Genomic DNA, 13,313 nt, shown 5'->3' with positions numbered 1-13,313 from the left:
ATCCAAGTTCCAAGTCATCGTCATCATAGTTAGAAAGGCAATCAGATGTGTCAGGCTGATATTAGCCCTTGGTGGAATCCATGCTGATGCTTCTTAGATCACCACTTGTTTTCCTCTAGTTTTCAGGATGGATCCATCTCCGCACCACTGCCATGATTTTTCAGGGAATTGAGTGAGACTGACTGAGTCTGTACCTGATCTTCCTTTTTCCTTTCTAAAGATAAGTACAGATTGCTTTCTTCCAGTCTCTGGACCTCCCTTTAGTCCATGAATTTCAAAGATAATGGTCAACGGCTCTGCAATACACAAGTAACTCCCTCCACTCGGATGCGTTCGTCCCGCGTCCCATAGACTCTGTGCACGTTAACGTCTTACGTAGTCCCTAATCCTGACTCCTCTATCACAGTGGTGCGCTTCTCCTACTCTCCTCTGCTGTTCCCCAAGATGTAGCAGCTTGGGAGTTGGTTTCACTGCCCGTAAAGACGATGAAGAAGGAATTGCAGACTTCGCCTTTCCATATTTCGCATATGTATCTAGCTTGTATAGTGAATACTTTGCCCGAGACTCGTTCAGACAGTGTTGAATCAGATAAGCAAACAAAAATTTCTTCAACTCAGATTAATAGAAATTGCCTTGCTGATTGTTCTTTAAAAATAGAGGTTGACAGCCCTATCAACCCGCTTGGCCCCCTTGGGTTCCCACAGATCCAAAACCATAGCATGGCCTTGTTTTTACTCAAACTGATGTGTTGCCTTCCCTATATACCACATAATAGCAAAAATTATTAAAGAAGAGCATTTCAAACATTTCGCTTAAGGTCCTAGATTCAGCAAAGCATTAAACTTCCTAACTTTAAGTGTGAGTCCATTAATTAAATCCATTGGAGTGCATGCTAAAGTAACCATGATTGGCTTTAACAGGGTATCTAAATGGGAGTGTGAACAAATTCTTGAATGACCCCACATTATGCGGCCTTTGAAAAGGCCGTATAAGTGTAATATATTATAATTATATGTGATTCATGGTGATATAGAAAGGCACTTATAAAAGTATACGGGCTAATCCCATAATAATACTTAAACTGCCGCCATCCAATGTACAGAGAATTTTAATCAAATAAGGCATGGGAGCCACAAGCATCCCTATCCATCTTCAGTTGCTGCTTACATTACTAAAGACCCCTCCTATACGCCACGATCTCATAGTTTAAACCTCAATGTCCTTGGCCTTCCGATTCGTCCCTCAGCCGACGCAATAACTTATATGCCCCCAGCATCGGCGCAAGCTCCCATTTTTTGTAGCTTCCTTCTTTTGCTTCAGCTCACACTGAGATCCCGCTAGAGCCAGCTGGTCGCACTTTCTACGCTTTCTGTTTTCTTCTGCACACGTATGTATTGTCCTGTCTCCTACAGTTCTTTAAAAAAAGCGCCAGCTCTCCTGGACACCCATCCCCTTCAGTTCAGCTTCCCAGGGAATCCTGCCCATCATTTCTCTAAGGGAGCTGAAATCCGCTTTTCTGAAATCCAGGGTTTGCGTTCTGCTTCTCTCCTTCCTTCCTTTGACCAGGGTTCTGAACTCTACCATGTCATGATCACTGCTGCCCAGGTTGCCGTTCACCCTTACTTCCCCGATCAACACCCTTATTTCCCCGATCAGAATATAGGCCAAATTCTCCTGCCAAAATGTAGACAGTATAACACAGCTGTTTTCTGGCTGGTGAGCAGTGCAATCCCCTGTATGTGGCAAACCACAGACTGCTCTTTCACCTACCTAGAGCTGAAGGGAGCTAGAGCTTCCCTGATCCAGGATTAAATCAAGGCCTCCTGACCAATATAGATCAGAATAGTGGCCCTATCTATCTTCCCTTGACTCCAGACACCAGCCAAGGCATGCATCAAACTTCTTCTTGCCAAACCAGCCAAGGAGAAGTGAATCAAGAACACACTGCTGACTTATTCCAGCTGCAGATGGAAAACATTAAGCACAAATAGCATCCGTGGTTCTATTATATTTTGAAGGCAGTGTAGATGAGCTTGTCTGTAAATTCAATATTCAGCATACATTTCCCTAAACTGCCTCCATTTTTTGGCTTACACCTCACTCCTGGTGCACAGCATATGTATCGTCCTTCCTGCCACAGTTAAATAGAGAACATCTCCAACAGTCCACAGCTCAGGAATTGGGCTCCTTCTAGGCACACATTGCACTCCTGTTTTTTAACATGAGCATGGGTGAACGTAAGTGCTGATCCAGCAAAGCACTTAAGCTTGTGAATAACCCACTCATGTGAAAGGCACTACTTACGTGTTTAAATTTAAGCACCTGCTTAAGTGCTTTGGTGGGCTGGGGATTTACTGAAGAATTTGGAGCACTTGGCTCTAAATTGTTAATGAAACCCCTTTGAGCTTTCACAGCCTTATTTCTTACTGTTAACCCTGCATATTGATTAATCTGTGGGAGGATGAAAGTGTAAGACGTGTCTTCTGCGGCCTCTGTGGTGACACTCTGACCTTTGCATTGCTGTGTGAAACTTATGATGGTTCCCTTGCTCCCCAGGCTGAGAGCACTGCCAGCACAGCTTGCTCACTCCAGGTGCTGGAAGGAAAAGCTTTTGTGTCACTCACAGCACTCCTTTGGGCTCTCTAAGGAGAAGCATAGACTGGTTCTGAGGACACCCATTCTCTTTAGCCACCATGATGGTGGCTGCAGCACAAACTTTTATAGACTCATAGACTTTAAGGTCAGAAGGGACAATTATGATCATCTAGTCTGACCTCCCGCACAACGCAGGCCACAGGATCTCACCCACCCCTAACCTGTATCTGAGTTATTGAAGTCCTCAGATCATGGTTTAAAGACCTCAAGGTGCAGAGGCATACAATTGAGGAAATGGGCTCTGATAGGGACATGCAACAGATAAAACCATCATGGAGGAGAACCGTGGATTTTATGGTTTGCATAAAAAGGTAATTTGGATGCCTGTTTAGAGACTACATAGAAAAGTAACTACTCTGAAAATAGCTGGGTCCTGATCCTGAGTTTATCACAGAAAATTCCCATTGGTTTGAGGATTATGAGTGTCAGATTAGGCCTCTGGATTTGAAATATTCAGTGTAGGTGTAGCCATCTCAGTCCCAGGACATTAGAGACACATGGTGGGTAGGGTGGCCAGGTGTCCAGTTTTTGACTGGAAAGTCCAGTCAAAAAGAGTGCCTGATAGTGTCTGGTCACTGTGGGCGGAGGAGACGGGGAGTTGCTGGGTCATCACCCATTCTAGCCCTACTCAGCCAGGTGTTGGGCGGCTGCAGCTCCACAGGTGATTCCCCCCTGACCCAGACAGAGGGTGCAAAGGGAAAAGCAACAAGTGATGGGGGAGGAGGAGGGGAGGGGAGTGGGCGGAGTCTTGGGGGAAGAGGTGGAACAGGGCCTATGGGGAAGAGATGGGGCAGGGGCAAGGCTTTGGGGGGGAAGAAGTGGGGCAGGGCTGGGGCCTCAGAGGGAAGAGGCAGGGCAGGGGAGGTTCCGGCACTCCTGCTGGAGTGTCCATTACCAAGTTGGCAACCCTAATGGTGGGTGAGGTGATATTTTTTTTTTATTGAACCAACTTCTTTTGGTGAGAGAGACAAGCTTTCGAGCCACACAGAGCTCTGTGGATTTCAAGAGCAATTTAAGGGACATATCAACAAATAACTTTGAGATATCATTTTCTTAGAAACCAAAATGTAAAAATGTGCTAAATGTGTTTTGGGGACATTATGATGAACGATTTCCTGCTGCATATATAAAATCAGAAAGATGATGGTGCATCTTATATTTTTATTTTATGAAGCAAAACATATTGATGATATCCAATATTTTCATCTTCAGTTTCTTATGATTAAGCAGAGGTAATGTTTAGAAATGTTTAAGGACACATTTCTGAACTATCTCTAGAACCAGGAGAATGTTATATGATGTGCCATTGTGACGAAAAGGTTCTGATGATCCCGTTGTTGTGTTAGTATGATCCAGGTTATTCCTAGCAAACTGTAATGTTGGTTTTAATTAGATTTCCCTCCCTTTTCCGTCAGAACAAAACCTCTCATGTATTAGGCCTCTCAACAATGGTTTGACTGACAGGCATAAATTCAGTAAGTAACTGGTTTTCTCAGCTCAATCCTTATACTAAAATGATCAAGCTAATAAGACTCCAGGCTGCCACGTTAATTATAAGATAATAACCAATTAAATTGGGGCATGAGAAAATGTCTTAAAACTGATCTGCATGTTCTAACAATATTAGAAAAGTTATTGAATCCTGTCTGTGTCACCCCTTATTAACAATCTTCTCTAGAGAGTGTTCTGGTATAAAAGTACTATACTTTCTCCCTGTAATTCACTCTCGTCCTTCACTGAATGTTTGCCCTTTCTCATATCTGCCTCTCTGGCCCACAGAAATTTGCTTTGTGGGTTGCACACATGCTGCTATAACAATGGTATGAAATGATGTAATGGGGTCTACATTCTACTATTTGCATAATGCCTGACATAGAGCAGTACTGCCTATTTTTGCTTATGCCATTTGGTATGTGTCTATTATGTATGTACATATACATGTCGTCTTAACTGTTTAATTTTAAACACTGGTGTTTACGCCAACAAAGAAGTAAGGTGCTGATGGAGATGATGCATTTCTAGCATGCGCTTACTCAAGTAGTAAAGACAGAATCCAGCACGGAATGCCTGGATTCAAAGCCTGGTAGGCTGAAGGTGCTGGCTGCATGCAGCAGGCTGAGCTTGTCTCTAGGAGGTTAGCCTGTCGTGGTGGGTAGCAGCCAGAGGTTAGGAAAGTCCATGCAGATAAACTCCCTGCCTGTCCTGCTCAACAACTCCTGATTCCCAAGCCCATCTGCAGCCCTTCAGGGTATGTCTACACTGCAATTAAACACCCAGGGCTGGCCTCTGCCAGCTGACTCAGGCTCCCAGGGCTTGGGCTAACTCTGTTTAATTGTGGTGTAGACTTTAGGGCTTGGGCTACAGCCCAAGCTCTGGGACCCTCCCACCTTGCAGGGTCCTAGAGTCCAGGGTCCAGCCTGAGTCCGAACAGCTACACCTCAATTCAGCAGACTTAGCTCAAACCCTGGGACCCTGAATCAGCTGGCACAGGCCAGCCACAGATGTTTAATTGTAGTGTAGACATATCCTCTGTCATCCCCTGCTACCTCCTGGCTCACAAATACACACACAAGGATTGCATAGCCTTTGGGGGGAGTTACAGCAGTAGAATTGACTAACCTGTTTGTGTGACCAGGGATGCCTGAGGTGGACTGTTCCAGGCTCTGCTGCTATAGGTCAGGCTACTATATATACTGTTTGTATTTGTACAAAAATATGGGAGAGTTAGGAGGGAAAACACTCAGTCTCCCATGTGTAGCTAGAGAAATGCCCTGTATTATTCATTTCTTGTTAAAGTAATTTAAAGTCAATAAATAACAACAAAATATTGTTAGAAAAGAGGAAAAACACATTTACAAAAGCAAAACAAAAAACCCTGAATATCAAAGTTGTTTCTGTTTCACAGAGTTTGAAATGGAATAATTTTCCATAGTGTCTTTTGTGAGTTTTTAATCAAAATATTATCAATTTTTATTACAATAAGCTAAATTTTTCATTTCCTGAGTATCGCATTTTCTTATTGGAAACAGAGTTTTCAGTAAACTGGTCATTTCAATAATTATTTCTAACATGATTTTGATAAACATTTAAATAACATTGCAAATAATATAAGGATTAAAAATGCCAGAGAATATTTTTTCAAAAAGCAAAAAAATTTGGTAATGCCAATAAGTTCTCACAAAAAGTTTAGTTTCCTAAAATAGGCCATTTTTCACAAAATATCACAACAGAGATGTGCAAAGGTAAGTTTTAGGCCAGTTTTCCACCTACTCTGTGCCCTGCTTTCTGTACAGATTGGCTAAACCCCAGCAGCTACCCAATAGTGGGTTTTTAGGGAGAAGGATTGTCAAGGTTCCTTCCCCACTCTGAACTTTAGGGTACAAATGTGGGGACCTGCATGGACACTTCTTGCTTTCTAGTTATCTGGATAAACGTCGCCCATCCGAATTTCGTTCTGGATCAGCTGTTGTCACCCCCAAACCTTCCCCTCCGGGTGCGCTGAGAGGCTTCAACATTACCTGAAGATCAAAACACAGATCGACCCGTATCTAAAACAAGTTGAATTTAACCTTTCCACCAATCCCTGGTTAGTCAGATCCATCCCCTTGGAATCTTAACAAGGAAAAATCACTCAGGTTCTTAAAAAAAGGACGTTCATTATAAAGAAAGAAAAGTAAAAAACAATCTCTGTAAAATCAGATGGAAATACTACTGGTATCAGATTTAGTTAGGGCAGAGGAACCCGTGCCTTAGGTCAAAGTTACAGCAAGCCAGAGTAAAATCCTCTCATGCAAAAAGGACATTTACAGGGTTGAGAAAACAAATAACAATCCAACCTTGCTGGCTATACTTACAATTTTGAAACATGAGAGACTGATTCAGAAAGATTTGGAGAGCCTGGATTGATGTCTGGTCCCTCTTAGTCCCAAGAGTGAACAACCCCCAAAACAAAGAGCACAAACAAAGACTTCCCTCCACCAAGATTTGAAAGTATCTTGTCCCCTTATTGGTCCTCTGGTCAGGTGTCAGTCAGGTTTACTGAGCTGCTTAACCCTTTACAGGTAAAAGAGGCATTAACCCTTAACTATCTGTTTATGACAGGGATTTTTTCCTTTGTCTAATGAAATAGTCCTTCATTTTACTCTTTTTATCTCACATACAGTTGATCAGATTTATGAAAGAATTGTGGGTTTTATGATAAAAGCATGACATTTCCCAGAGTCTTAGGGCATGACCTATAAAGATTTTCAAATATGGGGCCATCACCAACTCATCCCATGCTGGCCATGGCAGCCATTTTAAATTCTGAATGCATTTTTTCAAATGTTTTTCTGATACTGATTGTTTATAGTATTAAACCATCCCACTGTGGGTTTTTTTTGTATTTTATTTTATATTTTTATATTCCTATTGCCCTAGGTGACCTAAAAACTAAAGCAATGAAATGTGATGGCTTGAGATTATACAAAAATATTTAGAATTAACATGCATTGTAGGTGCATCAAGGAGTATTTATAGAAATATTAATTACATAGAAATATAACAATAAGTTTACAAGTTTCTGTTCATGAACGGGAAATTACATTTCTCTTTGCTAATAACGATATTTCAGATTGGTCTATGCTTAACAGGATATTTCTGTGTCTCAAAAAGATTGAAAAGGCATCTTACATAAACATGCAGCTTAAAATGAATTAAGAAACAAGGAAGTCTTTCAGTCTTCAATATATTGAAACATTGCATTCCCCACCATTTTTCGAGAAGAAGAGCTGCAATTTGGTCCTGGAGATCTCCCTTGCACAAGGTCTACTGAACAAAGGGAGTTTATTTTGCTTGATATGCTCTGTTAATGACTTGGTTTTGTCTTGCACTCTCTCTCTGTTTTAAATGAGATGTACTGCTGCTGCCTGATCTTCTCAAGTTCCCTAGCAGAGACAATTACAGCAGGGTCTGCAGTGTCTTCAGTGTCCAGTTTAATTAAGTCTACACTCTCCTCTGAGAAGAGGTTGCTCATGTCTTCTATGACCTCAACAAGTGCCTTGACATGTTGTGTAAACGAAGCCTGGGCACTACCATCTGCACATGGTGCTTTGTGTTAGACTCTTTTCAGGTGGTTCCTTTATCTGCTGTGGCTTCAAATTCTCCTATCACCCTAGTTACTTCTGGTCCTGCTTTCATCCACTGTCGAAGGGCCTCTGGACATTGTGTTAGATCAACTGTGCCCTTTGATTATGGCATTATTTTGCTTATGAGCTTGGTCAAGCGCAATTCCAAAGAAAGTATGCTGGGTCTTGCAAACTGTGGATTTCCTGTTCAGGAACTCTTTAGCTGTGTCTGGATACACTGTGTGAAGGCTTACCGTATCTTGTGGATGAACAGGCACCTACTGAGCATAATTAGTATGATCTAATGCAAAGAACCAGAGTGACAGCTTTCCAAGGCATTCAGTGTATAAAGCAAGGTTTGACAGATTGACAGCACATAGGTCAAGACGAGAAGCTCCAGATTAAGTGTGGTATGTCAAAAGTGGGATGCTGGGTTTTCTAGTTTCCACTTGCCACACCATTTATATTACCCCATGTGGCCTCATCTTCCCTGAGACCTTGGATATACTGTGTGTATGCATTTTAGAGCAAGATGTACTGACCACTGGTAGGCCAAAGTTTCTCATGAGACTTTCAGAAAGGAGTCAGCTGTTCCTGGAGAAGCTACTTGGGCCTGAACAAGGGCTTCTGTCCATCCACTGTCTTCTAGCCCATCTCAATCAGCTTTAGACTTGCCATTTCCAGATGAAGACCACTCAACATAACAACAAATTTGTCCTTTCCATTCCCAGCAGGCCAGTCAACTGTATCAGTTTGATTCTGTTGAAAAGGAGTTGATCCACAGTGATCACCGGCACATGGATTTTGGTGGTGCACAGCATTCCTTATCACATCCATGGCCTGACAAATCATTGCACAGACTTGGAGTCATATGGAAAGAGGGGAAGAAGCACAGTGATGGCTGGGGTGAAGTCTGGGATGGTAAGCTCCCCAGGAAGTGTCTTGTTCTCCATTGAAGGTATCCAGACTTAATGCTTGCTTTACTTGTTCAAGCCACCTGCATTCTTCTTGCAGGGCTTGCGTAATCAGTTGGCAGTCTGTTTTCATTTCAACATTTGCATCAGGGATGGCAGCATTGGTTTTCTTCAAAATCACTGGAGGGACAATTCTATAAGACTCAGGAAGTGATGATATAGACTTCTTCACTGATGCCGCAGTCTCTCAGTCCAGGGTGGGAATTCTATGGACAACTCCCTCCACTTGAGGATGCTAAAAATGTGATGTCCCAGTTCTCTGAGAGGAGTCTGTTGCTGTGGTGGAGCTAGGATTGTGGTCTATGTTGTCTATGGATGCAACAGTGAACAGACTACCATGGAGCTTGAGCAGACAGACTACATTCTTGTCCTCGGAGTGTTGGCATGCATTGTTTGCCATGCTGGTAGAGAGGCTAACACGCTCTGTCATAGGAGATAGTGGACTATCCAAGTTTAAAGGAAGTATCTACTAGCTCACTTTTTCATAGCAGTGCATGAAGGGTCAAACTAATGTAGACTGGAAAAGGCATTTCTCGAGGTTCATTGTGGTACAAACTTTCCGTTCCTTCACGGCAATGGATGTTGTTGTTGTATTGCAACAGCTGTGCCAAAATAAGGGTAGCTGGATGAATGGAAACTTGTTCTGACTGAGTTTTAATGTTTGAACTGCACAATATCATGGACATCAGTGCCAGTAGTGACTCAAGCACAGATTTTGCCTGGCATCCTGGGTCAAATGATGCAAGTAGACTATGTTTTTGTTTAAAACAGGTCCCTTTGAATAATTTTTTGTTTGGGACAGGTGAAATGCTGCTTCATCAGTTTTCCTCATGTGCACTTCAGAGGACAAGTTTAATGCCCTAGTTGAAGGCAAGGAGCACATCACATCCTTCTTTGTGTGCCTGGAGAGCTGGAATGTGTGAAAGGATATGGGATTTTATTTCACTGTGTTGTGAATGCGTGCAGGCAGCTGTTCTAGTCTAGCTGTATAGAGCATTGTGAGGACAGCTAGTTAAAACACTGCACCCATGTCTTCGTTCAGTTTTGTCTCTTCAGTCTGTTATCAGTTCAGAAGAGGTAGTCCCATGTGATATCTTCTGTGTTGCTTTGCTCAGATTTCTTCCCCCTTACTTTGCTGTAGAGAGACACCAAACATCTTGCATGATACCTTGTCCCTTGGGCCACAAAGTTCCCTGCACTTAGGTTTGCAAGCAAGCACTAGTCTTGCAGCTAAAGTGCACAGTTGTGGACTCAGCTATCAGTGTTGAGAGTAGAAGCTTCATGGAGATCTTCTGATGGTATGTTCATCTCACAAATAAAGCACCCTTCTTTTTCTAGACGTCCTTTGGTTTGGTCACCTAAACATATATATTTCCTCTGCAGTTCATCAGGGTGATCCACAGCTTTTTCAGGTTTTTTAAAAAACCTTAATAGAGCAGGATTTGTGCCTTGTTCAAAGTTTTCTCAGTACTATCACCATTATCTAATCCTCTGTCTGTGGATATGGGAAGTGCATTCATTTTATGGAAACATCTGATATTTTCTGCTAGAGTTTGATGGCCAGATCCAACATGTTCTCTTTTTGATTCTGCTGGATTAATCAACTCTATCATTGTCTTCCTGACAAAGCGCACGCTTGCCTCAGTCAGTAGAGGAATGGATGTCTCCGTTGATGGACCTGGATCTCAAACAAGCTTGTATCTTTTCAACAAGTTTGAAGCACCAGTAACAGCCAATAGTAATCTGTATCTTTCACTACTGTGTATAGTTAATACTACCCAAACAGAAAACAGCTTTCACACAACCAAAATAGTATCTGAAAGAAAAAAGAGAGAGACCACATTGACAATCAAAATTAGTACAAAATGTGTCCTTACACCAATTTTAAGGTCTTGTTGAAGCAAAACCAAGAATACATCCCTTGTATGTCCTATTGTAAAATATTATTTGCTGATTATGACAATGTTTTTTAAATGGCTGCCACAGCCAACTTGCATGAGCTGGCATTAGCCCCGTATCTGAAAGTCTTTATTAGGTCAAGTCCTAACACTGTGGCAAATTTCATGCTTTTATCATAAAATCCACAATTCCCTCTCCCTTCCCTCTTACAAATCTGACCAGCTAATAACTAAAGGTTTATACTTTTGCACAACACAACTGACTTTGTAAGACTCCGTATTTATACAAATAAACCAATGGATATTGAAATGACTCAATTAAAATGGCAGCATTTGTGTGTAATTCATGAATTAAAGAGTCAGATTCCTCTCTCACACACTTTGATCTCAGTTGGGAGTAACTCCATTGAAGTTAATAGAGCTACACATTCTGTAGCAGATTATAAAACTGAAACTGGGTATTTCTTTCTATATAGCTTTCGTATGTAAGAATTTGTGATAAGGGTTAAAGATTCTTTATACATGTAGTGTGATGTTTTCTAAAGCTCTGTGTGCTGGCCTGACTGCTCCCACTGAAGTCATACCATAGACTGCAATGGAACAGAGTTAGGCCAGTGCTGAGCACTGATGAAAATCCTTTATTTTAAAACGGATCATTTTAATAACCATTTACAGTTAGGTTAACTGTTCTTTGAAATCTATTAAAATTGACTTAAGGAATATTTTTCATACACAGATTGCACTGACAGATCTATTTTTGTATTAATTGAAAAACTTTCAATCTCAAGCAATTAAACTGAATTTTATTTTTATCACCATATTTCAGCATCATAATAAACAGAAGTGCTAATGTCTAAATAGTTTGAATGCTTCACTATGCTAGTTGTGATGTTCTGATTTTAACTAAAGATAGTAAAATTTACTGTAATCTGTTGATTGTTTTGACAGCTATGAGTCAAATTACTATGAAGACATTTTCAGCCATGCTGACTCTGCTGTTGCAGATCATCCCAAATTCATTTTGTGATGAAAAACCTGTGACACACTTCATGGACTCTCTTACTGGATATTTCATCATCAGCAAAATCAAAATTAAATATTTTTTTAAACAACTAGAGAAGAGACATCTTATTTTTTTGTTTGTCATTTTAAAGGCAGTTTTGTTGCAGAGTTCTTAATCTGCACTTCCAAAATATGAACCAAATTCTGCTCTCAAATAAGCATGCAGGTCTATTGATTCCAGGGAGTGGCATTGAAGGCCTGCAAGAGTAGAACTTGGCTTTGTACATGTGTGTGGCAAATTAGAATGTTGTTTTCTGTTTTAACCTGAATCTTGTATATAGCAGATGATGATGTTGTAGATGTTACTATATTTTGTTCAATCCTGTAAATGTAGAAATTCTTAATAAATGAACTAATATCTGTACAAAAGGAAAAATATACAAACTGCTTGGAATTTTTGTAAATATTATTTTATTGCTGCTCATTACAGCAAATCTGTTTTTATCTACTTATTAGTGTCTTCTCCAGCATCCCACAAAGGCATCATGAGTTCCTGCAATCATAGTAAACATGGACTTCTGTTAGAATATGGCATTTTCTAGAGATTAAAAATAGAAATAATTATTTGTAACCATTTTCAAATATCACATATGAAAACATATTGTTCATGGATTGTTGAAAACAGTTTGAGTTTTGTTACTTCAAACACTGCCCTTGTTTAATACTTTTTTTAAAAAAATAAAACAATTTCTACCATTACATTTATTTTTATTGTATGTGATGTTCCTTTTTTTTTTTCTTTTCAACCAAGTATTTGATTGTGCTGTAAAATCATGAAACTTTGAGCAGCATCTGTCAGGTTTTTAATCTTCTGTTTTATGATAAAATTTTGATTCTGATGGGTTTCCAAGAGGCATTACAACTATAGGGCATTCATAGGACTGACTCACTGTTATATCCTTGGGGACAACAGTTTTCGGCAGAAATCACTGGAGACACAGAGAGCTGTAAACCTTGAAAGCAGCCATTTATTGCTGGGATAATGCCACGTCTCCCCCACAACGAACAACCAGATTGGATTGATAACTCTGTCCTCCTGGACATGTAGGTAACAAGGTCGGGTGAGACCGGAGAGGTTTGTCGAGATTTTCAATGCATCACCAGGTCCATAACCTGGGACAATATTGGCTCAACTCGAGTTGCCTTCTTTACCTGAATAGCAGTGATGGGTGTTTTCTCTACCTGTTCAAAGTAAAAGATTTCCTTCTGGGCAATATCTAAACGGTTGACTGGCAAACGCAGCCTTGAGAGACCATCCGCATTGCCATGCAGAGTGGATTTCTGATATTTGATTTCATGTGTGTGTGCAGAAAGCAACAATGCCCATCGTTGCATATGACTAGTGGCTAATGGAGGAATGACTGTATGAGGTCCAAAAAGTGAAGACAGGGGTCGATGGTCTGTGAGAAGAATAAACTTCCGTCCGAAAAGATACCGATGAAACTTCCAAACTCCGAAAATGATTCCCAATGCCTCACGTTCGATTTGGGCACCGTTAGTTTCTGCTTTGCTTAGAGTGCATGAAGCAAAAGCAATAGGTCTCTCTTCTCCCGAAGGCATAATGTGTGACAGGATTGCTCCCACTCCATAAGGGGACACAACGCAGGCCAACTGTAGGG

At 41.0% G+C, this 13,313-nt stretch overlaps 1 protein-coding gene across 5 annotated transcripts in view; it reads left to right on the top strand.

The window, feature by feature from the left end:
• PLEKHG4B (pleckstrin homology and RhoGEF domain containing G4B) overlaps positions 1-12,408 on the top strand; it is a 162,212-nt gene extending 149,804 nt beyond the window's left edge. For 3 of the 5 annotated variants that reach the window (XM_032765553.2, XM_032765554.2, XM_032765552.2), the window contains 2 exons: positions 4,071-4,130; positions 11,581-12,408. In XM_032765553.2, coding sequence (XP_032621444.1) covers positions 4,071-4,112 — 42 coding nt within the window. In that variant the 3' untranslated portion in view covers positions 4,113-4,130; positions 11,581-12,408. Of the gene's footprint in view, positions 1-4,070; positions 4,131-5,290; positions 5,331-11,580 lie in introns of all 5 variants that reach the window. The other 2 variants (XR_004371704.2, XM_032765555.2) reach the window with 2 other exon arrangements.
• The last annotated feature ends 905 nt before the right edge of the window (positions 12,409-13,313 follow it).

This window comes from Chelonoidis abingdonii, chromosome 2, assembly GCF_003597395.2.
Source record: "Chelonoidis abingdonii isolate Lonesome George chromosome 2, CheloAbing_2.0, whole genome shotgun sequence".
NCBI classification, from domain to species: domain Eukaryota; kingdom Metazoa; phylum Chordata; order Testudines; family Testudinidae; genus Chelonoidis; species Chelonoidis abingdonii.
The sequence above is the reverse complement of the archived record's forward strand: the minus strand, read 5'-3'. Positions and strand labels throughout refer to the sequence as shown.